We start from the raw sequence: 27,943 nt of genomic DNA, 5'->3' as shown, positions 1-27,943 counted from the left end.
CCAGTCCCATTCCTCTCTTTCTCTTTGAAAACTAAAATTTCATTTGGAGAACCCTACTCCCCAAAACACAGCCCCATAGCCCCGCAGTCCCGTAGCCATCGCAGCCACCGTTTCTCTTCGTAGTCATCGCCGAACTCTTCTCCTTCGAGGACAAGCGTCGCGTGTGAAAATTCTGTCGCCGTCCTCTTTATGTCTTCACCGACAGTTCTCACTCCTTTGTCGTCACCATCACACCCCTTTCTCCCTAGCTACTTAGTAAGCATTGTTCATGGTTTTTTTTTTTTTTTTTTTTTTTGCTGTACGAGCTAAGGGATTGCTGCATGCACAAGGTGGGATTCGAACCCCTGACACTTGCTTAAACGGAAGAGTGAATTGACCACTCGACCAACCCAAGTTGGTTAAATGATAATGATGTTGCTGATATATTGTTGGCTTGTTGCTGATTTTCTGATAATTACTGATGAGTGATGATTAGGTTAGAAATTATTGTAAAATTTTAAATTTTATTAGGTTAGAAATTATTGAATTTAAATATTTGAAATTATATATTAAATTTTTAATTAATATTTAATTAAATCGGTTGAATTTCGATTGAATTCTAATTGAATTATTAAACCAATAAATCAGTTATTTTACTGGTTAATTGATCAGTTCGGTTCTTGTAACCTTCCAACCCTAATAAATTCAGCCACCGTCCCATCGCCGAACTCTTTTCGTCTAGTAGAGGGTGCTGTTGCCGCCAACGAGAATAGACTGTAGGTGCCATTGTTGCCCGTGGAAAGTCTGTTCGCTTCTCCTCAATCCTCTTCTCGTCGACATCGCACGAAGGCTTGCTCGGAGTTGTTGGCGTCGCCGCCACGAAAGGCTGCTCCGTCGTCCCCTCTGCTTGCTTCTTCGAGTGACGTTACCGTTCTACTTGTTTCTCTACTACGATTCTATTTGCTTTACTCTGGTCTTTATCATTGTTTTTTATTTATTTATTTTTTTTATAATTTTATTTATTTTATTTTTAAAATTATAGGTTAAACTAAACTCAGATAAATTCGTAATCTTCATTAGTTCGGTTCTCGCAACCTTAATTTTTGTCTCCTTATTTATGATCTATTGTTTTTTTCTTACTAAAATTGGTTTTTGGTTAAAGCCTTTTTTCTTTATTTTTCTTCATTATAACCCGGTTGAATCTGGTTGGTCCCAAATTCAATTGGTTGGACCAAATCTCTGAACCTTTAGCTTGACTGGTTTGATGCCTGGTCCTGTTTTCAAAACCTTGTTGCTGATACAACCTCTGTGATGAAGGTCGAGGAGATCGCAGTACAAGAACAAGAAGTTGCTGCATTTCACCAAATAAACAAGAGGACGAAAAGTGTAGAGGAAAACGAAAACCCTGATATTGGTACACCTCACCACCAAACGAACCTAATTGCGTTAAATATAAATTGAAAAAGAAGAATAAGAAGACTATGGAAGTTGCAGAGAAAGAAGAAAATGCCGAGAATGAACCTAATGGCTCAGAATCAAAATTGAAAGATAAGAAGAAGAGATTGTTGAAGGAAGCAGAGAAGGCGGACAAGCGAGGTGTTTGCTATCTGAGTCGGATCCCCCCTCACATGGACCACGTCAAGCTTCGTCTCATTCTCTCTCAATTCGGAGATATACAACGCATCTTTCTTGCCCCTGAAGGTCTTCTTTAATTCATGTTTTCACTTGTTTTTCTCAATTTTTGAAATAATGAAATTAAAGCACTCTAATACTTGAAGCGTTTTTATTTTGATTTTGCAGATTCTACTGCTCCAGTCTCAACTAAACGGTCGCGGGGTGCACGAGACCAAGCCTTCTCAGAAGGGTATTTGTTTTCTTTTTGGCAAAATAGCAAAAGCCCCCTGCACTTATAGATTTTGGGAAGATATAAATAGCTCATAACATACTACGGCTCTTTGGTTTAAGAAAATGGTGAAGACCATACCAAACAGCCTTGAAAAGTAGCGTATTTTGACGAGCTTAGTTTTGTTGAGTTCAAATGTTTGTGTAGATAGTTTTCAAATTGTAGTGAGATTTTCTGTGCATCATTTGTGGTCTGAGCCTCTGGGGGAATTTCTTTTCTTTCACATGTACCTTTTTTCAGAACTGAAAATTGGTATATAAATGTTAGTTGTTTATGTTGATAGGAATTGATCATTGGTAGGAATTGATCATTGGATCTTTCTCTGTAACTGTGTAGGTGGGTTGAATTCAAGAATAAAAGTTTAGCAAAGAGGATTGCCAATATGTTGAATGGTGAACAGATAGGTACGCATGTATGAATTTGAGTTGTGCTGGCTCTTTGTTCTTGATTCTCAAATGGAAAATCATAATGACTTCTCATTGATTCTATAATATTAGATTCTTTACATCACATCCATTGCTATTATATGATATGGTGTTTAGTTTTACCTGTAATAGATAGTAGTGGAATTATTATATACTTTCTATGGAAATAGGAATTTTGTCCTATCAACCTTTTCAGTGATAAGCTTAATAAGGTGGAAAAAGAAAGGAGGTCAAGATTCAATTATACATATGCTTAGACCATGCTGAGATCAGAGTCCTTAGGTTTTTGGACTCTGTCTGGTGCTCAGTTCATGGTTTCTCAAAGGACTTTACTATTTCTAATTTATCTAGAAATTGGGCTTCTGTTATCCACTTTATGGAGGACATCTTATCCTCCTGCCTTTATAAGTCTCTTCTTCATAATTAAATTTCTTCAGTAAAAATATACAGGGAATAAATAGTATGCGATGTGTTTATTCTGGTGTTCACTTGTAGTAGCAGGACTATTCATTGAGCGGTTTGTTGCTCATAGATTTGGTTGTCAAGTTTCAATTTTCTGATTTGCATAACTTCATGTTCTTTGTCCAGGGGGAAAGAAGAGGTCATCATTCTACTATGACCTTTGGAATATTAAATACCTAAGTAAATTCAAGTGGGATGATCTCACTGAAGAACTAGGTAGGACTATACAATCCGTATCTTGTTTTCATTTTTTGGTTAACATATCTTGTTTTTATTTAGTAAAAGCTTAAACGAGTCTTGTTACAACAGCATTAAAGAAAGCTATTCGGGAGCAAAAGATAGCTTTAGAACTTTCTGCTGCCAAGAGAGAGAGGGACTTATATCTTTCCAAAGTCGATAAGTCACGTGCTTTGAATGCAATAGAGGAGAGGCTAAAGAAGGTACTCTATCCTGTCCAAAATCTATTGAATACAATTTTGAAGGTTGCATTTGGATAAAAATTTCATGTATTAATATGTCTGACAAGAAACTTATGTGCTGGTTAAAAACTGATTGGTGAACAATCTCACTAGCAAAAAAGAGGATAAAATAAAAGTAAAAAGAAATATGTTGCTGTCTCTAATTTTCCTTTAATAAAAGACTCACACCTCTGCCTTACTTAGTTTGTCCTATACATATTTCCTCTTGAATTGTTGCTATGACTGGTCAGAAAAATGAGCCAGCATAAAATATATGTTGAAATGGTTGTCCAATAGTTGGTGCTTTAAATTGAGCAAGCAATGAAGTTTACAACTGGAACTAATTTGAAAGTGTCATGCTGCATAGTAAGAAAAATAAGGAAACCGACTAACCAGGTGTGTCCTCTCCTTTTTGAAAGGAGAGTGAAAATGGAATTGTTGGCTGTATGTTGGCTAAAACCTATTGGTCACTTAGATTTTCCCAATATGTGATGTCATGTATGTTTCACTCATTTGGCTTGTAACTAAAGTTCCTTGCAAGTTCTGATATTTACTACTTGCCTTTAGTGCTATGCCTATGATGATCAAAGTATTTTCAAACAATTTTCAGACAATTTATGATTTTTAGTTAATTCAAATTCGGATGGATTAAAATATTTTACAAGTATGGAATTCCAATGCTTGTATCTCTGTTATTCACACTATACTATTTTTTGGATCCGTTACATTGCTTTGAATTTTGGCTTTTATAACTTATCTTTACGTGGACTATTTAACTCCATAAAACTAGGATAGATTTACATGCTGGCTATGATTTTCATTTGTAATGTAAGATCATATTTTGGATTATTGATGTATCTGGTTAGTTTTCTTATCCTTCATCTGTATTTGTGAAGTACAATGTACTTGTGGAAGTTTGTTATCTTCTTTGCCATACACGCCATGATCTATAATTTCAAAGGGTAATACTATGGTGAAGAGTGTTTTCGAATGAAGAGGGAAGATAGTTCTTTTTACAAGAGTAAAGGTCAAAAACAAAATAAAGATCATGTGCAATGCACATGTCCTCTATTAATTTAGTGAGAATCTTTACTCTTGGCCCAATTCTCCTATTCACCAAAGAAATTTTCAATTTCAAATTCACATTATGATTATATATGGAGGTTTATTTCTGATGCCATTTCAATTGGTCTCATCAGAAGCAGAAGATTCAACAGGATTCTGGACAAGTCGCAAAAGTGATTCGCCATTTCCCCCAAACGAAGCCAATAACTGCTACTGCTAAAGAAAGTAAACCTGGACTCTCTGATGATATACTGGATGCTGTAAGAATCAATGTGATTTTGATTTATAACTAAATAATTCATGTTTTGGTGTATCTCTTTCATTTATTTAGGCCGTAGCTTAATGTCTACTACACCCTTTACAGGTATTTGGTGGTTCGTAATCCATGTATTGATACTTCAATATCAGGAGTTCAGAACCCAAAGAATAGCACTGCCAATTTTGTAACATGCATATAGCAATTTTCTGTATTCAACTTTTTTTTGGGTAATATCTAGAAGATATTGTTCTTTGTGATTGAAGGTTTTTGACGTGGAAAATTGAAGTAATCTAGAAATATAATAGTGTATTTTTGTATGCAGTGAATTTTGTTATATTGCTATACGCCTTCTAACTGTTAGTTTTAGCCTTGTAGGCTCCAATTATATTAACCCAAGTTCGATATTTGGATTAATTGTAGGTGAAAATTCAGGTGCAGTCAATTTCATGTAAAGTAACGTTGATAACTGAGAGCCGTTAAATAAAAATTTAGTCAAATCATTTAACGGCTCTCAACTATCAATTTCACATGAAGTTGAGTACACATGAATTTTTACCTCAATTGTAACAATTGAATTTGTGTCATGATTCACATTTTACATGTATACTTCAATTTTACCCTCAATTAATAAACATATCAAATTTGCTTGCTAACATTTGCCGAATAAATTATCAGTAGCTTCTAAATTTCTAAATTTGTTAATAATAAAAAAATATTTTAAAACGTGACTACAGTATAGACACCAAAAAAAAAAAAAACGTGACTACAATATCAAACTATTAAATATATATTTTCACAATGATTTTAGAAACCAGATTTTAATGTGATGTTTTATAAGTATAAATAAAAAAAAAAGTTTAGAGAACCAATTACATATTCAATACCTTGAGCAACTTTTTAAATTTTGAAAAAAATTCTAGTAAAAACAAAAAAAATACCTAAAGAACCAATCTAATCTAATGTTCATACACATTCACAGAACGCGCTGGAAAAAAAAAACGCACAAACTCTTGTTTCTCTCTAGCCACGTCCGTGTCCTATCTAGCGTCGGCATTTGCTGCCACACCCAGTGTCATCCATTCCCAAAATGTGACTACAATATCAAACTATTAAATATTATTTTCACAACGGTTTTAGAAATCATATTTTAATGTGATGTTTATAAGTATAAATTTAAAAAAAAAAAGAGAAAGTCTAGAAAGTTAATTACATGTTCAGCCAACTTGAACACCTTTTTAAATTTTGAAAAAAATTTCAATAAAAATAAAAAAAAATCCTAAAAAGCCAATCTAATTTAATGCTCACACACATTCATAGTACGCACTGGAAAAAAGAACCACACAAACCCTTGTCTCTCACTCTAGCCACGTCTGTGCCTTACTCAGTGCCGCCATCCGCTGCCGCACGTAGTGCCATCCATTCCTAAAACCAGTGCTGCCGACCCTGCCACTGACCACCACCACGTTCATGTAGCACCCTCCCTTCGCGAACGTAGTGCCATTGACCACTGCCGCGTAGCACCGCCGCAGGATCCCCTCGCGAACGCATCACATCCGCCACCGAGGAGACCGCCACATGTCCACTACTGTTGTCGTGTTGAGGTCACGTCGCTTCTTCTTAGTTTTGGATACTCCTTTTTACTAATTTTGGATGTTTTTCCTGCTAAATTTTGGATCTTTTTTTATCTTGTTTTGGATGTTTCTTTTGTGCTTTAGTGGATGTTTCTTTTTTGCATTGGGAGATGTTTTTTTATCTTATATTTTGGATTTTTCTTTTGTGCTTTTAGTGGATATTTCTTTTTGGCTCGTTCGGATCTTTCTTTTCTGCATTGGGGGATGTTTCTTTTGTAGGGACTTGTGAATGGCTCAGTTTGCAGGTCAAGTGGTTAGCCGTGATCGACATCAAGTGTCCGGTGGTTCAACGAAAGGTGCGGCATGGAACGCCGTGCGTGTCACGATGGGAGAAGTCGCTCTACGGATTGGTTTTTCCACTGGCGTGTGTAATCCTAATTTTTAAAACTTAAAAAACAGAATGATTTTGAAAAGCTGTTCAAGTTGGCAGGTACCCTAGTTGGTTACTTAGAGGCATCGATAAAAAAAAGAATACTTTATATATACAACTTAGTAATTTTATGTCAAGTCGACGATTTTAAAACAAGGTCAGGAGCGTTAAGGTTGCATTTGTGACAGTTTTCCACATAGAGCAAAAGTTTGGTTTTGGACAGGGAGGAGTTTGTTGCGTTCGTAGTAGAGACTGCATAAGCAAAAACTTGCTGTTTTGTAATACTATTTTTAATGAAACAATCCTCTCTAATGAGTTTGTATAGATTTATAACATTCACTTTCAGTTTAAGAAAACTATTATAGGCTCTAAATTGGTTGAAAAATGATTCTAGTGAGTTATTGATAAATAAAATTTTTTTCAATGATCATGATTAAAGGCCTTAGAAAAGAATGTGAATTTCGTCCTACTTGCATAATGATATTGACTATGTTTATGTCTGGCATTTTGGCAAGGATGACGATTTCATCACGCTTGCTCAATACTATGGACGATGTGTGGATATGATTGTATTGTTTCGTTCACATTCTTTCCCGATGTAAGGTATGGTTAGACACTTACACCTGGATCAGTTGACCTCTATGAGATCGTGACAAGATATCTTTCCTCCTATGGTAGACTTCTGGTAGGGCTAGTAAAACGGAACAAATTTACTGGGCCGGTATGCCAAAATCGGCAAAAAAGTGGGCCGAATGAGATTTTACACTTGCAGATTTTGGTGGCGTAGGCAGATTGGCTCAACAAGCTTGCTATATTATTTTTTAAGGACATTCTAATAATTAACCTCAATCATATAAATGTTTAAATAGGAGAAAATTAGGATTTCAGTTTCATTGCTTAACCACACTCTTTTTCGGACACACAACCTCACTCACGGTAGGACTGGATACCCTCAATTTTTTTTTCAGTTGAGAGAGAAAAGTACGATCTTTAACCCTTTAGTGTTTTCTCTCTCATATTTTCTCTTGATCCCACATATAAAATATTTGGTGAGAGATCAAATTTACTCTCAAGTGAAAAAAAATTGAGAAGATCTAATCCTACTCACAGTCCTGTGCCCTTACTCACGCTCTCATTCAGCCATTGTCATGCTCTCTTCCATGGAGGTCGGCCACTCCGGATCTCCCATACGGCTCCCGCTCTCCAGCTGTCGCAGTTCTCCGGCGATGTGGTCTGCTCTGTCGGATCTCCTTCGTGTCTCTCTTTGCTCCGTCTCTCTCACTCTAGGATTTCTTCTCTTTGGCGACGTCTCCCCTTTTCATTTGTCAAGCATGCACCAGATCTCCCCTTCGTAACCTCGCCATCAAAATTAAATTCTCCACCCTAAAGTCACAGCCCATTGCTCAAAGTCACAGAGTTGCAAATTCGTCGTTGCAAATTCACCGTTGCAGATGCGCTTCCTTTTCTGCAACAATGTCACACCTCTTCCTTTGCGGCGACATCAAAGCAATTGCAAATTCACCATCAATTTTTTCTGCTCTTGCTTCCTCATCCTCTTTTGTTTTGCTTCTTGTTTCTGTTGCGTTTTGCTAATTGATTATACTAAAAAAATTTGATTGTGCAAGAAATTTTAAATTGAGTAAAATACTAAAATAGTACTCGAAAGCTTACAACGTTGACAAAAATAATTCAAAAAGATACTAACAATTTCTGAAAGATTTAAAACTGCGACAGAAAGTAGATATTAAAAATATATTTTAAAAAGATTTTAGAGATCATATTTTAATACGATTTTTTGCAAATATCATTAAAAAAAGTTATTTTCATCCTTAAAATTTGGTAAATTTATATCAAGTGAATTTTTAAAAGAAATTTTAATTGTGAATGACCAAATTTTTTTTAAAAAAATAAAAAATCTAGAGATTAAATTTTACTTTAAATTTTTTTTTGTGCATTTTATAAATATTTATTCAAATGTTATTATAAAAATTCAAAATAGATAGATAAGTTATTTATTAATAAATACGAAAATTTTTTTGTCACTTATAAAAAAATAAATATTTGATCATTATTTTTGTCATACTTTTAAATCATTAAGAAACTATTTTGTCGATAATATTTTTTAAGAGTCTTTTTATCAACATCTAAATTTTTCAGATACTAATAGTTAACTCTTTTTCATTATGTGTTCTGATGATGGGTTTCGATTGTACAAAAAAAATTAATCATACCAAACTGTTCGCTGTTAATTACCAAACTTCATAAATGATCCATGTGACTATTTATTTTGTCAACAAACACTTTCCATGCGGGAGAAAATGCTGTTAAATAAAATGGATTTTTTTAATTTTTATAAAAAGAACACTTTATTTACAACATGTGTAAATGTTGCTCACCATGTGTAAAGAAACTATATAGAAAGTCATATGTACACATAAAATATTTGATGAAATAGTGTTATGGCCCAGCTCAGCTAACACAACGATCGACTTGGCCTACAGACAATTCGGTTTATGCAATCGGATTGGCGCACACAACCCGTCTGGTTTTGCGCCCAGACACGCGTCTCTGCTGCCAGCATGACAGCTATGGGGAAAGAAGCATTTTGGAAGGAGGTCTCCCCCTGTGGCCCACCCTACTCACAGGGTATATAAGGAGAGGGTCCTACCCCTTCCCCAAGATACGTCACTACACCTTTATTTACTGTCACTTGCATATTTTTTGACTTGGGCGTCGAAATGTCCTTGCAGATGGCTCTCCCCATACTTCATAAAGAACTTGGGGGGTCGTTTGCTCGCACATTGCTCATGCCAGACCCAAATCCAGGTCTACCCCCATCAACACCCAAGAATCAACCTCGACCCGTTTGGGACCCCGAGTAACCGAACAAATAGAAAATTAGTGTAAAATAGTTTTAGATTATTTTATTTTATATTTTTAATTATTGTTTTTCTTTTGTATTAATTAATTACTACTAAAATAATTGAATAATATTAAATGTACTGAATATGTAATTATAAATAAATACAATAATGACGAAATTTAGCGTGGATAATGGAGAGTCACGATCACCCAATATTTTTTTTTAAAAAATTAGTAATAAAATTACATAGAACATAATTAGACTTCAGTTGGTTAAAGTCCTATATAACCATCCTAAATACACTCTGTTCAATTTTAGTTCTTTCATTTAGTTACTATTTTTTCTTCGAATTGCTTGGACTAATATTAATGGGCTAATTAGAATGATTATGAGATTTATTTAGATTCATACGCAATAATTAGAATACCAATACAATATTAATATAGATAGATAACAATGAGTATATGCCGGAGGAGCTTAAGTTGATCATATGATTTTATTTGTGAAATATATAAATGGATGAATGTTGGTATCACTACAACATTTCTTAGTTATTGCAACATATATTACAAGTAACACTTGAAAAGTGTTGTCTAAACCAATTAAAGACAACACTTAATATTTATTACATAAAAATAAAGCTGTTGCAACTCTTTTTTAACAACACATCATAACTGTTGCTTTTGATAAATTAAAAGTACAAATAAAAAGTGTTGTTTTTGTAAATTAAATAAGCAACATTTATGATATTTATATATTACATTTTATAAGTGTTATTCTTAAATTTTTAATAAACTTCTTATTATAAATATTGCTAAAAATAAATTAAATTTTTTTCCTTAAAATTTTGACCTACCTTCTAAATATTTTAACAAAAAATATTTTTTCTTCTTTTAACTTAATACAAAATACATCTTTATAATTTATATATTATTTACTGATTTACTGATTCAAATCCTTATAGTTCAAAACAAAATTGGAAGTCCTAATTTCAATTAGAAACTCTAACTCCAACAATTAGAAACGAAAAAAGAAGAAAGAAGAAAGAAGAAAGGGGGGAATCCGAGGGAGAAGGGAGATCGGAAAGGGAGGAGGGACCGTGCTGCGTCCTGCCGCCGCACCACCATCACCGGAGAGAGAGAGATCTGGGGAAAGCAGAGGAGAGCAGAGAAGAAGATCGCGCCGGCATGCTGTGCCTCACCGCCGCCATCGCGTCGTTGTCGGACCGTGGAGAGAGAGAGAGAGAGCGCGTTCGCGGAGGGAGCCATGGGAGAGAGTGACGAGCGCAAGCCAGGACTGGGAGGGAGAAGGCACCGTCGTGCATCCTCGTTGCCATCGCTGGAGATCTGGTCGTCGCCGCCGATCGTCCTTGAGCCGCGTCGGAAACAGAACTGCGAACGGAAGGGAGCGCGAACCATAGCCACGGACGGAGAAGAAAGAGCGCGCGCGGAGGAGGTGAAGCCGTCGTTGTCACCGTCGCGTGTGGAGTCGCCGCCGCGCCTGGTCTCCGTTGCTGCTGAGCTTCAACCGCCGCCGTTCCTGCCGCCGTCAAGCCTCAGTTAGCACCGCCGAAGCTCCTGCCACCACTGTCGTTGAGGAAGCTCACCGGAGTTGCTGTAGGCTGCCGCCGCTCTGTCTGGTTCTGTTTTGAGTTGCGCAGCCGTGTTCGTGGCCGCCGGGGACAGTGTTGTGGCTGCCAGGAGTACCAAGGATTTAGAATTGGAAGTGATGGGAACTTACAACGAGTAGGCCTCTTCATAAATATTGAACCAAGAACTGGACATTTGGTTAGTGATCTGCAGCGAACCACTTTAAAAATTTGTGCTGATTGTTCTGAGGTCAATTGTTATGCTATTGAGACTTACCCCCGCTTAAGGAAAACTTGGTTTCGCCTTTCCATTCTTGAAACTCATTTCAGTTTACTCCATAGAACCTTTTCATCTGCTGCTTCGTGAGTTTCTTACTTCAACAATATTATCTCTTAATATCAACTGGTAACAAACACATTGATTTTCGAGTTGAAATCACAGGTTGTTTTATCCTGCATTGAAGGCAGTCCAGCTGCTCGTGCTGGTATTCATCAAGGGGATGAGTTGGTTGAGATAAATGGTATCAAACAAATATCTGATTCGCATTCTTTTCTTTTTGATGAAGCTATTCATTTAAAGAAGCCAGAATTAGCAAGCTTATTGCTTAGATGTTCCCTTATATAGAATCCTGGGGTTGTTTCTTTATGCTGCTAAACATTTTCTTTCTGATACGACATTTCATCAAATTTTGGCTTGTCTAAGTCTATTTTGGGGATTAAACTATGGGTCTGAAGAGAAACAACTGATTTTTTATTAATAAATGTTGATTATGCAGGGGAGAGGCTTGATGGCCTTGATAGTGAAGCTGCAGCACAGAGGCTTCGAGGGAATGCTGGAACCACTGTTACTGTAAAGGTTCGTTAACTATCAACATTCTATTTATTTTCTAAATATAATCATTCTTTTTTCCTGCTAATAATCCTTGCCAAATGCTTTGAAGCACCCTAGGACCCCTCTAACTAATCCAATTAGTGACCGATTTAGCTACCGATGACAAAGCCAATCTAGTTGGTCGCTAAAATCGGTCACTATTTTCCAATTCGGGATCGATGGCTGTAAGGTTTCGTAATTTCTCCTTTCATTCTGGTCTTGGTCGCACTGTTTGAAATGTTCTTTCCTTCTTAATATTGCAATCTTCATCAGCTTAATTAGATTTTACTCTACTATTTTGATCTGATGCTTGCTACGTTGCTAGATTGTGATTCAACAAGTAATTTAAGTATAGCTTTCAACAAGTAATTAGACTTTTTATATGTAGTTGAAGCTTCTGGTGTAGAATCATATCACAAACACTGATTGTGATATAAACACAAGCATGCACACTGCATTATGTGCTGAACTAGGAAGATGATTGCAACAGGGATTGGTTATGAATTTATTAGACAATTAGACATGATCACATCACATGAATATTATTTCCAAGAATCTAGCATTTGAATGCCATATATCTGGTTCCCTTTAACATTTCAGTTGAATTATAAGTTCACCTCCACAAGTTCCATTTCATATTCACTGTATAATCTAATATACAAACACCAAACGTGTAATGTACTAATAGGAGCTTCGGAAGAGACTCTAATGCTTGCTGAACCTATGGCTGGTAGTTGTGCCTGCTCATACAAATTTGGTCTTTATGTGATGTGCTGCTGCTTGTTTCAAATAATATTATGTAGATAAATGTTATTTAAAAGTAGTTTGCCTCCTTGGCTTGCACAGCACAACTGATCCTATTACTGGATTCATATCCAAAGAGTTGCCAAGTGAATAGTGGCTATTTTATGTGCTGCTCCAAGGAAGCCTTTCAATATTATCATATTTGCAACAGTTTATTCTTTTAGTTTTCTAATCAGTGAAACAAGTTTTTAACGTTATCATTTCAATTTAAGAACATCCCCCCGCCCCTCCTTTCCCAAAATTTCAAGAAATTTATAAATATACATTTTTTTTATATTGTTGTATGATGCAACCAGTGAAAAATGAGTCAAGTTTGTTAATATTGCAATTTGAATTCTGAAGCTTATGATGAGAATTTTGTATCAACTTTATTGAGGTGAAGTTTGGCACGTTTTTTGTTTCTTCAGAGTACTGACCAGAAAGCTTTGAAGAAGATATTGGTAGCTGCACATGACAAGTCTCAAAAGAAGGTGAGATTTCCATTATTTCTTTAAAAAACAAATCAAATATAAATGTTGAGAGAGATTATGTCGGAGAGCAAAGTTAACTTGTGATGCCAGTATAATGAGTTATTCTTTCTTTTCCAATTTTCTGTGTTATTGAACTTAATCAAACCTGTCTCTTTTCAAATTTTACTGACTGTTTGTGTGTACACTTCTTTGATAGGTTGATAAAGCTATAGAGGACATACAAAAAGATGAAGGCAGGGATACAAAGTGAAGGAAGGCAAGCATGTGTTTCCACACATGTCAGAATTGTGGATTTGATTAAGCAGACATTGAAGCTGTTAACTCCCTTTGTTCTTCATGTTTATTGCATGCAGCTGTGTGAATCAGACATTGAAGCAGTAGAGGAAATTAACTTTTCAGTTTCTGAAGTGAAGAGCAACTACAAGGTAAGATTTTCCCTTTCTCTTGTTTATTTGATGACCTAGTAATGGCTTTAGTGTCTAATGGTGAAAAACTGAAAGTCTATCATGTTTATATTGTTATGGTCTTAATTCTTATCCTCTTAACTATTTCTATATTTCTCTATTTTTTTTGGCTCTTCCTAAAATTGCTGCATTTGATTTTGATGGGTGTCTTGCAAAAACTGCTGTGAATAAGTATGCTTGAATCTGAAGTCTAAGATCTGCTATTTTATTTATTGATGCTGTTGGATTTAATATCTTTTATAAATTACAACCTTTTAAGGTTTGTTTAAGGTCTTCTCTAACCAATATATCCAACGGGATTGGCTTTAGAATTAGTGTGGTGATGAAGATATGAGTAGTCCGCAGAAAGTTCCTATAAGTTTAATAAATCTGCTTCTTGTTGTTACATTAGAGAAGGTTTAAAAAAAAAACACTGCACGAGTCCATGGTAATTTCTGTTCTTGTAGCTTCCCTTGTCCAATACAGATTATAGTATCTTATTAATTAAAGTTTTGAAGCTGCATGATATAGTGAACTCAATCATTCATGTTTGCTTTCCACTGGATAATGACATTTTTATCTGGGAGTTAAGGCTACGCGATGGGGATGCCTTGGCCCTTGGGTTATTTCTCTTAACTGGAAAAAGATTCACAATATTAAGTTTTCAACTTATATCTTAAATTATGTACTATTATAAATTCTCAGCGTTGATTACACTTGTTGTGGGTAGGAACCCTTTGTCAACATCTATTTGAGAAGCTTTGAAAGTAGTCCTAGGTATTACACACTCTTTAACTTCTTTACTACAATGTTAGCCCTTAGCACAACCTGTTGAGTGATATATTAATCTAACGTTATTTGCTTGCATCAGATGTTAGAAACCACCCCGTGCTAATTCATTGTAAACGAGGGAAAGTAATTTGATAATTATGGTCTCAAATGAGGTCAACAGGACTTCTCCGGGAGATATTTTTAAGTTCACAACTATTTGAAACATGTACTATTTGTTGTAATTTGTGTTTGAGCGGCATGTTTTAATTTGTTTTGCTAATTTTAAACATGTTTTAATTTGCTTCTCCTCTCGTATAAAGATCCTAAAGTATGAGCTGGTAATTTGCTTTTATATCTATAGTATTTAATATCATAAAGAAATTTTTATTATAATTTTTCAGTTTTAATACTATACTTTTTTGTTGTGTATTATTTGCAGATTTAGCATATGGGACAAGTCAAGCATGGATATAAAATATGCAAGTAAATTGATATTTTTTTGATAAATATTACTTACTATTTTGTTATGACAATTATTGTTAGACAAGAATTTTTTTATTTTGTTGAGAATTATTGATGAACATGTATTTGAAATACTAATTAAACCTTTTAATATCTATTTTAATTAGAATTTTATTATTAGTTATTTTGTCTCTTTTATAAATTTTATTACTAGTTATTTTGTCTCTTATTTATTAAATAATTTATTTTTGTGTATTTTTATTAAAAAAGTAACATTTATTTTTACCAAAAGAGGCAACCCTTCTATTAGTTGCATATTTTGAATATTAGACAACACTTGTATGGTTACATATTTAAAAGAAAAAACAACACTTGCATAGGTTGCATATTCAAAAGAAAAGGTAACACTTGTATAGGTTGCATATCCAAAAGAAAAGGCAATGCTTTAAAATGTTGCATATTCATAACTAATAGGCAACACTTCAAAGTATTGCGAATTCAAACTTATAAGCAACACGAAAAAGGGTTGCATTTTATTGCAAATAGGCAACACTTTTTAGAGTGGCCAAAATATAAGAGAAAAGACAACACTGAAAAAGTGTTGTCTCAAACACACCTTTGAAGTGTTGTTGTTTTTCAACCAAAGACAACACTTACCAAGTGTTGCTTTCAAAAGCGTTGCTTTTGAAACAAAAAAGTGTTGCCTTGATCTAAGGCAACGGCTGCATATGCAACGCCGCCCAAAAACGTTGCCTTAGGTCCAAAAGTATTGTCATAGATCAAAAACAACCTTTTATCAGCTTTTAGGCAACACTTTTTAAATGTTGCCTCAACCTGAAAATGTTGTAGTGTATTTGAAAACACACTTTCTGTTTAATTTCTTACACGCGATAGATTTATATTAGTTGTCAAGAGAATTAAATTATGATCATATTTTAACCATAAAAAACTCAAATAAAAAAATATACATTATTATCTCATCTTATTATATACACTAACCATAAAATTTACGACTCAATAATTTATCATTTAAAATTTAAAATAAATCACTCAATTATTTATAAATTTATAAGAATGTCAAAATAAAATACTCAACCAGTTTTATCAATGACAAAAATCAATAATTAATAAGAATCCACCACACTACAGAAAATTCTAACGATAATATCATATTATTAATTATTTAGTAAATGTCATTTCCGGTCCCTAATCATTTGTTCGATGGACTTCCCACCCCCTAAGAAATCTAAACATCCAAATCAGTCCTTATCTACTTTGATATATGTACGGTCCAGTCCCTGTCTAGTTTGAGTAAATGCCCTTTCTAGTCCCTAACCAGGGACTGAAACGTACATATATCAAAGTAGATAGGGGCCGATTTGGGTGTTTAGATTTCTTAGGGGGTGAAAAGTCTATCGGACAAATGGTTAAAGATCGGAAATGACATTTACTCTTAATTATTTAACATGCATCAATAATTCAATATCAATGAAAACATTAACAACTTAACAATTGGAACCAAGAACTAATTTGTTCATGTTTTGCAAATTGCAATTTGACAGACTATAAATGAAAAATTTAAGAAATTAAAATAATTCAGGCAAGTAATAATGTGAAGGATTAAAATAAAAACTTTGCTGATTTTTATTCCTCTAAATTATAGTCCCAATCTTATAAGCTACTGATTGAACATTTTCATTCATTCAATTTTAATTATATTAGTAAAATTTAAAATGTATTCCCCTATATAATAATTTAAATCATCGAAACAAAAACACAAACTAATAACATCATAAAATTATTCAACATAAATCAATTATATACCCACAAAAATCTTTCAAATATCTTCTACTACGAAATATTCCAATAATATTTAAATACAACAAATATATGAACAATTAATCAAGAATTTTAGATATATATATATATATACAAGTGGACAGTACAATATAAAAAGCCAAACAAACCCCAACCATAATGTCCACGGTCCTCTGAAAGAAGACACATCTTGAAGTATTTCACGTGTTTGGGCAATTATTATTATCACATCCCAAATTTTTGGCAATATATTTTCATATCATACATTAATTTGATAATAATAGCAATATATAGTAATATGTACCTTTTTGTGTTTTTTTCTTCAATCTGGTGTATTCACCAGCCTGTATGTATAGTGAAAATCACAATGTTTTGGGACCTAGCTACATATATAGCTTTACATCAATTATTAATTTATTGTGTACGATTTTGCCTTTCTCTTAGAAAAGACAAATAGAAAAGACATAAAAAAATCTTAAAATATTATAAAAGAAAATGCTTGTATGGAGACACACAAATTAAAATCATCATTAAGCATTGTCAGAAGTTTGTTAATGTTAGGAGAAAAAAATTTAAAGTTATTTTATTTAACTCAGCATTTTATGTATATAATATTTATAATTACATATATATTTATTATATTTATAATTATTTAATTATTTTAACTGTAATTAATAAATATAAAACAAAATAAACAATAATTAAAAAAATACAAAATAAAATAATTTAAAACTGTATGTGTTTTCGATTAATTTTCTATTATCTTCTAAATAGTTTTGAAATTTTTATTATAATATAGACTATATAAAGCAGCACTTTCCACTTAATACTATAAAAATGAATTTTTATATTATATATTGTTATTTAATTATTTCTCATGGAATTCATCACTCATAATGTGGAAAGTGGATGCCAAAATAGGACTACTGTATATATAATGCCACATACATACATATCAATAGAATAACAAAACCAACCTTATCTATCTAAATTAAAACCGCCTCACATAATAAACTACAAGAAATTAAACCATATACACTATGGCCATCTTTCTCTATGTATCAATAATTGCATCATCATTTTGCTACATATATTATTTCTTCCATAGGAGATTATCTTGCAAGAGTCCTCTCCTAATAGATTGGCCTATCCTTGGCATGTTACCAAAATTGTTGTGGAACTTGTATCGGATACATGATTTCATAACCGATATTTTGAAACAACATGGGAGAACCGGTGAATTCATGGGACCTTGGTTCACCAACATGAACTATTTGGTCACTAGTGACCCCATGAATGTTCATCATATAAAGAGCAAGAGTTTTGACAACTATGTCAAGGGCTCCGAATTCCGCGAGATTTTCCAAGTCTTTGGACTTGGAATTTTCACGACGGATTCAGAGACCTGGAGGTACCATAGATCCTTGCTTCTCTCGTTGTTCAAGAATAGAAAATTCGAGATGTTTCTAGAGAAGACAACCAAGAAGAAGGTGGAATGTAGCTTAATTCCCACATTGGAAGATGTGAGACAACATGAGATTGAGGTTGATCTACAAGATGTCTTCAATAGGTTCACATTTGATAATATTTGTTCTATTGTTTTAGGGTATGATCCTAATTGTCTTTCTATTGAGTTCCCTCAAGTTGCATGTGAGAAGGCTTTTAATGAAGCTGAAGAGTCCATATTCTATAGGCATGTTGTTCCAAAGAGTGTTTGGAAGCTTCTAGAATGTCTTCAAATAGGTCAAGAGAAAAAGATGAGTGAAGCTTGCAAGGTGTTTGACCAATTTATTTATTCATGCACAGCATCAAAGAGAGAAGAGCTAAGAAAGTACAACAAAAGTCAAAGAGATGAAGCTCAAGTTGACTTGCTTAGTGTTTTGATGATGATGAGAGAAGAAGAAGAAGAGAAGGGTCAGGGTCAAAGTCAAAGTCAAAGTCAAACATTATTAGTCAATGATGACAAGTTTTTAAGAGACTCAGCTTTTAATCTTTTTGTGGCTGGAAGAGATACCATAACTTCAGCTCTTACTTGGTTCTTTTGGCTTGTTGCTACAAACCCATTAGTTGAAACCAAAATTCTTGATGAAATCAAAGAAAATTTTGGATCAAATAATGATGAAATGAAGCACAAAGTTTTAGGCATAGAAGAGGTGAAAAAGCTAGTTTATCTTCATGGTGCTCTTTGTGAATCTTTGAGGCTATTTCCTCCTATTCCTTTTGAGAGGAAACAACCAATCAAAAGTGACATACTCCCAAGTGGACACCATGTTAATCCAAATACAATGATCTTACTTTCTTTGTACGCAATGGGAAGATATGAAGAGATATGGGGAAAAGATTGCCTGGAGTTCAAGCCAGAGAGATGGATATCTGAAAAAGGAGGAATAATTCATGTGCCTTCTTACAAGTTTATTAGTTTTAATGCGGGGCCAAGAACTTGCTTGGGAAAAGACTTGTCTTTTATGCAAATTAAGATGGTGGCAGCATCCATTTTGTGCAATTATCATATTCATGTGGTGGAAGGTCATCAAGCTATTCCAAATCATTCAATTGTGCTTCTAATGAAGGATGGTTTGAAGGTTAGGATAACCAAAAGAGAAGGTTTTTAGTTATTTCAAATGTATGAAGTGTGGTAAAGCTCTAATACACACAAGTAGATGGATCACTTAATAATTTTATAAAATATGTAAGTGTGTGTATATATACATATATTTGGTGTGAAGAAATAATGGAAATTGTTAGAGAATCAATATAATCAATTTAGATCAATTAGCATCGTCTATATTTATATAGCATATCTGTACATTAATTGTAGGATTCTATGTCTTTATTACTTTGATTCATTTAGCACCTATAAATACCCCTTGTATATTGTACCTCAATACACAACTGAATAATACACTTTACATATTATTCTCTCAGTCTCTTGTTTCTAACATGGTATCAAGAGCTTAAGTTTTTTTTTTTTTTTCAATGAATATTAGTTCATAGCCCCATTGTTTTTCCTTTCCGACAGTATTCTTTGGCCTCATTTTTCGTTCTCTTTTCGACGCTTTGGTTCGTCACCCCCATAACCATCTTGTTCGTCTTGTCTCCGTGATTCCAACGCAACCAGAACCGCCGCCATCCGCCACCAGACGCGCCGCCGAAAGACGCTGTCACGACCAGGTTGCTCTTCCTTCCAGCTTCCACCCGTGCCTCTTTGCTCGCCTTTTTCGACCTGTTTCCGACGCTTTGGTTCGTCACCTCCGGCACCGTTGTGATCCTCTCGTCGTCAGCTTTCCAACGCCGCTGAGATAGCCGCCATACGCCCCCGGACGCGCCGCCACGCGCCGCTGGAAGCTCGCTGTCCACCTCCATTGATCCTCCCCCGAGATGCTTCAGTAGCCATTGGATCTTGCTGTTGATCCCACGACCCTGAAGCCGCCACGTGTCACGCCACCAGCCTTCCCTGTGACCCGCGCACCCGCTCCTGACCCGACCCGGCCCGCGCGTTGACCCGACCGCCACCTCGACGCCAGCTCGTCCTCCTCATCCTCTCACGGGCTGCCACGTGTCTCCGTTGCCCTGACGTGGCGCTGACGTCACTGCTGACGTGGCTGACAAGCGGGACCATCCCTAAGGTTTTTTAGTGACCTCTTTCCGATTCCGCGCTTCGTTTTCTCATTTTCTGCTTCGAAATTGCAGTTTTCTCTCCTCTCTTTGATTTGTGTGACTATTGTTATGGAAAAGTCGGATGTTTTTGTTGCCACAGACAGAAAGGATACATTCTGTCGAAACTGCAACCGTTTTGGGCACCTTTTCTCCGTCTGCCCCTCTGTTGAATGTCGGACATGCCACCAGAAAGGGCATATTAGCTACCATTGTTCACAGTTGCTCTGCTGTTATTGCAAGCTCTCGGGACATTTGATTACTACCTGTCCTACTCGTCCACCACGTCCTGCGCCTGCTTCTACTGTTGCTGCTACTACTGAACCTAGCCCCTCTGCACCTTTCAACCCGTCTCCTGTCTCTCTATCTGATATTGCATCTCTTCTACGGCGTCTTCTCTCTGTTTCTGGTAATACTCCTGCTGCTTTATCAACCCCTCCAGGTGATTCTAAATGGTACTTTGACTCGGGTTGCTTTAATCACATGTCTCCGTTGCGTAATATTTTCTTGTCCATGTCTACAACTATAAATGGACCTTCTGTCAATACTGCAAATGGCTCCCTCTTGCACGCAACACACAAGGGTTCTATATCCCAGTCATCTCTTAATCTTCCAGATACTTACTACATTCCCAAATTACACTTCAATCTTATTTCTGTTGGTCAACTTGTTGATTTGGGTTTTGACATCACCTTTTCTATTTCTGGTTGTCGTGTACAGGATCCTCGGACGGGACGAATCATCGGGACTGGACGTAAGGTCGGAAGGTTGTTTGAACTCGAAAGTCTTCATATTTCTCCTGTACCAAATCTCTGTGCTGCTTCTTCTCCCTCTACCCTTCACTTATGGCATCAACGTCTTGCCCACACCTCCTTAGGAAAACTGCGTCCTCTTGTGTCTCAAGGTGTTTTAGGTCAGGTTCCAAATGAATCTTTTGATTGCATTTCTTGCCAAACTGCCAAACAACCTGCTTTATCTTTTCACAATAATTCATCTCTTGCTTGCTCTCCTTTTGATATCATTCACTCTGATGTTTGGGGCCCCGCTCCCACTGCCTCTATGGGCGGAGCTCGATACTTTGTCGTTTTCATTGATGATTATTCCCGTTTTACTTGGGTTTATTTGATGACTAATCGCCATGAGTTACCTCAGATCTATATCATCTTTGCTACTATGATTAAAACACAGTTTTCCAAGGTCATTATGGTTTTCCGACGTGATAATGCTATGGAATACCGTGATTCCAAACTCTTAGCCTTTCTTGCAGAACAGGGTACTCTGTTTGAGTTTTCTTGTCCTGGTACGTCTCAACAAAATGGTAGAGCTGAACGCAAACACCGTCACATTCTTGACTCCGTCCGTGCAATGCTCCTTTCTTCTTCGTGTCCTAAGCGTACTTGGGGTGAAGCTGTTCTTACTGCTGTTCATGTTATCAATAGACTCCCTTCTTCTATTCTTGGTAATGTTACTCCCTTTGAGCGTCTTTATCATACCCCCCAGATTATAGTTCTCTTCGAGTTTTTGGTTGTGTATGTTTTGTTCTTCTTCAGCCTCATGAACATAGTAAACTTGAACCTTGGGCTCGTATGTGTTGTTTTCTTGGTTATGGCACTAAACACAAGGGTTATCGTTGTTGGGATCCTCTCTCTAAACGTATTCGTATATCTCGTCATGTTGTCTTCTGGGAGCACCACATGTTTTCTCGGTTCTCATCCTTTGAGTCGATTCCTACTACTCAGTCACCTTTGTTCACTAACCCCAATGTTGATCTTTTTCCTAGTGATGATTCTACAGGTTCTATCTCGAGTGACCCTCCACAGCCTTCTGTTCCTCCGCCTTCTCCATCTCCCAATGATTCCAGACTGGACGATGATCCTGCTCCTACCGTCATGCCTCCTCCTCCCGCTCGTTCTTCTAGGGTAAGGAATCCACCTCCTCATCTTCTTGATTACCATTGCTTTTCTACTATTCTTCATCAACATGAACCTAAGACATTCAGAGAAGCCTCCTCAAATCCAAATTGGGAACAAGCAATGCAAGAAGAATTACAGGCACTTGAAAAGGCACACACTTGGGATCTGGTTGATCCTCCTTCTGATCAGGAAGTTGTGGGTAGTAGATGGGTCTACAAGATCAAGACTCGCTCTGATGGCTCTATTGACCGTTATAAGGCCTGTTTGGTTGCTCAAGGTTGTACGCAAGAGTATGGTATTGATTATGAAGAGACTTTTGCCCCTGTCGCTCGTCTTACGTCTGTTAGAGCTCTTCTTGCCATCGCCGCGGTTAAAAAATGGTCTCTCAGTCAGATGGATGTGAAGAATGCATTTCTTAATGGGGATTTGAAAAAGACAGTCTATATGAAACCACCTCCGGGATATCCTTGTCCTTCTAATAAGGTTTGTCTCCTTCGCAAGGCACTTTATGGACTTAAGCAAGCTCCTCGTGAATGGTTTGACAAGTTCAGCACTACCATATGCAGTCTTGGTTTTACTTCTAGCCCTCATGAGAATGCACTCTTCATTCGTAAAAGCGAACGTGGAGTTGTTCTTCTACTTCTGTATGTTGATGACATGATAATTACTGGGGATGATGTTGATGGTATCTCTGATCTCAAGGCCTCACTTCACCGTACCTTTGAGATGAAAGATCTTGGTTCTCTCAGCTATTTTCTTGGTCTTGAGGTCATCTCCACCGATGATGGCATCTATCTCTCTCAGGCTAAGTATGCTTCAGATCTTCTTGCTCGCGCTGGGATTACAGATAGTCGCACTGAGTCTACTCCTCTTGAGCCTAATGTTCGATTTACCCCTATGGATGGCACTGTTTTGGATAATCCGACACTTTATCGCCAGTTAGTTGGAGGTCTCGTCTACTTGACTATCACCCGACCAGACATTGCCTATCCGGTTCATGTCCTCAGCCAGTTCTTGTCAGCTCCTCGTACTACTCACCATGCGGCAGTTCTTCGCATTCTTCGGTATGTCAAAGGCACTCTATTTCATGGCCTTTATTTTTCTGCCCATTCCTCTTTGACCCTTCAGGCATATTCTGATGCTGATTGGGCTGGTGATCCCACTGATCGTCGTTCTACTACTGGTTACTGTTTGTTTCTTGGCGACGCTCTCATCTCTTGGCGTGCTAAGAAGCAAACATTCACTGCTCGCTCAAGCACAGAAGCTGAGTACCGTGCCCTCGCTAACACCACTGCTGAGGTTATCTCGGTTCGTTAGCTTCTCGAAGATCTGGGTGCTCCTCAGTCGTCTCCTACTGATGTTTTTTGTGATAACCGCAGTGCTATTCAGATTGCCCATAATGATGTGTTTCTTGAACGCACCAAACACATTGAGATTGATTGTCACTTTGTTCGACAACGTATTCTTATTGATGCTGTTTGTCTCATTGCCGTTGGGACACTGGATCAGACTGCTGATATCTTCACGAAAGCTCATCACCCGACTCGCTTTCGGACTTTGTTATTCAAACTCAAGTTGGTATCCTTAGTTCCCACTTGAGTTTGAGGGGGGATGTTAGAGAATCAATATAATCAATTTAGATCAATTAGCATCGTCTATATTTATATAGCATATCTGTACATTAATTGTAGGATTCTATGTCTTTATTACTTTGATTTATTTAGCACCTATAAATATCCCTTGTATATTGTACCTCAATACACAATTGAATAATACACTTTACATATTATTCTCTCAGTCTCTTGTTTCTAACAGAAATAAATGTTTCTTATTGTTTCAAGAATTATTTTATTTTATAAATAAATCTTACATTATTTTTCAGAGAATCAGATTTTACTTTGTTTAGTAATTCGTGATAGAAATATACAATTGGAACTAATTTGAAAGTGTCATGTTGGATAGTAAGAAAAATAAGGAAACCGACTAACCAGGTGTGTCCTCTCCTTTTTGAAAGGAGAGTGAAAATGGAATTGTTGGCTGTATGTTGGCTAAAACCTATTGGTCACTTAGATTTTCCCAATTTGTGATGTCACGTATGTTTTACTCATTTGGCTTGTAATTAAAGTTCCTTGCAAGTTCTGATATTTACTACTTGCTTAAGTTGCCTTTAGTGCTATGCAGGCGAACCTAGACAATATTTAATAGGGCCAATATTTTTTTTTAGTTTTTTATTTTAATTAAAAATAATAATTTAGGTTTAGAATTAATTTTTTATAAGATGATTGAATATATCGTATATTAAAATAATTAAACACAAATATCTCAAAGCTAATTTTAAATATTGTAAATATAAGTTACATATTTGCTTTTAGAATCTTCAAATATTATTCTATTTTTTTTAGACGTTTTCTACAAAATTATTAAAAAAATATATTATGTTTCATGTAAATAATTTAAGTCACAACCATAACTTATGCAATGAAAAAATTAATAATATTATTATTAGAGCTGAAATAAGTTAAAATTTGTAATTTACATACACAATTGAACTCGACATTTTTTTCTTGATTCAAAGTCATCTATTATTGAGAATTTACATAGATAATAAGATAAACTTTATTCAACTTAACTGAACTCAATTTATTTTATTTTTTGTAAATCAATAATATCAATGTCACAAACAATTAATAATAAAAAAAAATTAAAAATAATACAAGGATAGCATTATAATTACATGATCATCATCTTTAATTTTTTTTAAAACCTAAATTAATATTATAAGATTATAAACTAGATAAATAAATAAATATATAAATTATTAAAAAAACAAATAAAAAAATAACTTATAAAAAAAATGAGAGATGATAATGAAAGACCAAAGACTACTTATTATTTTCTAAGTTGTAATAATAATAAAAATATCGAATGATGTTTTGTTTTCTAATTGAAAAAAAGAGGAAAGAATGGAAGAAGTAATTTGTTGGCTTGTTGTTGCTGTCCTTTCAAATTCTTTATTTCTAATATAAGTTAAGATTTTTTTTAACTAAATATATGATCTATAACCTAAATAACACAACTTTTCAATTATTCTTTGCTGCATTGAATGAGAATTAGGATAACCATTCATTTTTTTAAAGAAGGGAAGACTAGACATTATTTTGAGGGGTGGGAGACATTCTTTTATTTTTTATTATATTTGTAAACAAATTTTTTTCTTTTGGGAGGGCACTGTCTCTCCTATTTTATACGTAGCTTCGCTCATGGTGCCATGCCGGCGGATTTTAGCCTGCACCTGGCAGAAAAAGGTGAAGCATTCACCTCTCACTGCTGACACAGGTAAGTGTATAGGTGTTCTGTTTTTTGATAAATTTCAGTGTGACCATTAGACTATTAGTGTATTGTTTAATAAGATAGATAAAAAATATTAATTGGAATGTTGTCCTTTATTGAACAAATGGGCATATGGAAGAAAAAAAGAAGGTACCGTATGGGTTGGGCTCGATTATATAGCTTTGGGCTAGTGCATTGTACATGACCCTAAGAAAGAAAAAAAAGAAGGTAAAGTTGTGCTGTGCAATGTCTCATATCTAAACGTGAAATCCGTTTCTCAAACCCTAACACTGGCTAAAGAAATGGATGACATTCTTGACTTGAAGCACATAGATACATGTTCATAGTTATTGAAGCATTCAAATTTCGAAAAAATAAAGTTAGTGACCTGTTTATTGGCCTCTTTCCAACTTGTGAAAACACCAAGATGATGTCCCTTGGTTACAGCAAAGAAGAGGAAACGTTTAAGACTTTCATCCATCTTATTCTATCCTTGTACAACTCACTCGATGTATAGTGGAGTGAAACTAAAAAAATGTAATTCTCAGAGGTGGAACTACAAATATATATTCAACATAAGAAATCTAAAGGCTTTTTTTTTTCATTTTAAATAGGGCCTTGCATATTTTTAGTATGTGGCCTTCAAACACAATTAACTATAGGTTGTTAATAATTGAAGACCCAATACACTTTTAAAAAAAAATTCTAATACATTTTTTATTGGCCTAAAATTCAACACAAACTTTTCTTATTTATGAAATAAATCCCACGTCTGAGGGAATAAATAATTCTTCTATAAACCTATAAACAAGTTTCCTGGTAACAAAGCAGGGAAATTTTTGCCACGCCACTAAAATCTGTGCTACGTGTTAACAATGGAAGTGTGACAACATCGAGGTGAATGCTTCACCTTATCCTGCCAGGTGCAGGTTAAAACTCACCGTGCTATGCCTATGAAAGTATTTTCAAACAAATTTCAGACAATTTATGCTTTTTAATTAATTCAAATTCAGATGAATTAAAATATTTTATAAGTATGGAATTCCAATGCTTGTATCTCTGTAATTCAGAGTAAACTATTTTTTGGATCCGTTGGATTGCTTTGAATTTTGGCTTTTATAACTTATCTTTACGGGGACTATTTAGCTCCATAAAACTAGGATAGATTTACATGTTGGCTATGATTTTCATTTGTAATGTAAGATCATATTTTGGATTATTGATGTAGCTAGTTAGTTTTCTTATCCTTCATCTGTATTTGTGAAGTACAATGTATTTGTGGAAGTTTGCTATTTTCTTTGCCATACACGCCATGATCTATAATTTCAAAGGGTAATACTATGGTGAAGAGTGTTTTCGAATGAAGAGTTATAAGAGCAAAGGTCAAAAACAAAATAAGGATCATGTGCAATGCACATGTCCTCTATTAATTTGGTGAGAATCTTTACTCTTGGCCCAATTCTCCTCTTCACCAAAGAAATTTACAATTTCAAATTCACATCAATACATCATTATTATATATGGAGGTTTATTTCTGATGCCATTTCAATTGGTCTCAACAGAAGCAGAAGATTCAACAAGACTCTAGACAAGTCGCAAAAGTGATTCACCATTTCCCCCAAACGAAGCCAATAACTGCTAATGCTAAAGAAAGTAAACCTAGACTCTCTGATGATATATTAGATGCTGTAAGAATTAATGTGATTTTGATTTATATCTAAATAATTCATGTTTTGGTGTCTCTTTCGTTTATTTAGGCGTAGCTTAATGTCTATTACACCATTTACAGGTATTTGGTGGTTCGTAATCCATGTATTGATACTTCAACATCAGGAGTTCAGAACCCAAAGAATAGTACTGTCAATTTTGTAACATGCATATAGCAATTTTCTGTATTCAACTTTTTTTTGGGTAATATTTAGAAGATATTGTTCTTAGTGATTGAAGGTTTTTGACGTGGAAAATTAAAGTAATCTAGAAATATAATAGTGTGTTTTCGTATGCAGTGAATTTTGTTATATTGCTATACGCCTTCTAACTGTTAGTTTTAGTCTTGTAGGGTCCAACTATATTGACCGAAGTTTGATATTTGGATTTTGGATTAATTATTATATTGAATTTTGTTGTGTTATGATTCACATTTTACATGTGTATTTCAATTTTATCCTCAATTAATAAACATATTAAATTTGTTAGTTAACATTTGACCAATAAATTATCAGTAGCTTCTAAATTTGTTAATAATAAAAAAATATTTTAAAATGTGACTACAATATAGATACTAAAAAAAAAGCATAACTACAGTGTAAAACTATTAAATATATATTTTTACAACGGTTTTAGAAATCAGATTTTAATGTGATATTTTATAAGTATAAATAAAAAAAGAAAAAGTCTAGAGAAT

The 27,943-nt window shown here is 35.0% G+C and overlaps 2 protein-coding genes across 5 annotated transcripts; both read left to right on the top strand.

The window, feature by feature from the left end:
* LOC112751428 (pre-rRNA-processing protein ESF2) lies at nucleotides 1–27,506 on the top strand. Of its 4 annotated transcripts, none has more exons than XM_072217260.1 (8): nucleotides 1–255; nucleotides 1,297–1,680; nucleotides 1,780–1,843; nucleotides 2,219–2,286; nucleotides 2,896–2,985; nucleotides 3,079–3,209; nucleotides 4,427–4,552; nucleotides 4,657–4,872. In XM_072217260.1, the coding sequence occupies exons 2-8, from the start codon at nucleotides 1,461–1,463 to the stop codon at nucleotides 4,672–4,674; spliced, it is 717 nt and encodes a 238-aa protein (XP_072073361.1). In that variant the 5' UTR covers nucleotides 1–255; nucleotides 1,297–1,460; the 3' UTR covers nucleotides 4,675–4,872. The 4 variants fall into 4 exon arrangements, with proteins under 4 accessions (XP_072073361.1, XP_072073362.1, XP_025656358.1 ...); XM_072217261.1 differs by lacking the exon at nucleotides 1–255 and adding an exon at nucleotides 880–898; XM_025800573.2 differs by lacking the exon at nucleotides 1–255 and having other exon boundaries at nucleotides 1,090–1,680.
* LOC112751427 (alkane hydroxylase MAH1) lies at nucleotides 17,622–19,414 on the top strand. Its single transcript, XM_025800571.3, has one exon. It carries the CDS (start codon nucleotides 17,683–17,685, stop codon nucleotides 19,252–19,254), a length of 1,572 nt encoding a protein of 523 aa, XP_025656356.1. The 5' UTR covers nucleotides 17,622–17,682; the 3' UTR covers nucleotides 19,255–19,414.
* Nucleotides 27,507–27,943: the final 437 nt, after the last annotated feature.

Source organism: Arachis hypogaea, chromosome 15 (genome assembly GCF_003086295.3).
Source record: "Arachis hypogaea cultivar Tifrunner chromosome 15, arahy.Tifrunner.gnm2.J5K5, whole genome shotgun sequence".
Taxonomy (NCBI): Eukaryota; Viridiplantae; Streptophyta; class Magnoliopsida; order Fabales; family Fabaceae; genus Arachis; species Arachis hypogaea.
Note: the sequence above shows the minus strand (reverse complement) of the source record. Positions and strands in the feature narration are given on the sequence as shown.

Coding starts and splice junctions, on each gene's coding strand:
- LOC112751428 (XM_072217262.1), top strand. CDS start 1,461: ATGGAAGTTGCAGAGAAAGAAGAAAATGCCGAGAATGAACCTAATGGC. Junction 1,681..1,779: donor CATCTTTCTTGCCCCTGAAG/GTCTTCTTTAAT, acceptor TTGATTTTGCAG/ATTCTACTGCTCCAGTCTCA. Junction 3,210..27,101: donor TAGAGGAGAGGCTAAAGAAG/GTACTCTATCCT, acceptor TGGTCTCAACAG/AAGCAGAAGATTCAACAAGA.
- LOC112751427 (XM_025800571.3), top strand. CDS start 17,683: ATGGCCATCTTTCTCTATGTATCAATAATTGCATCATCATTTTGCTAC.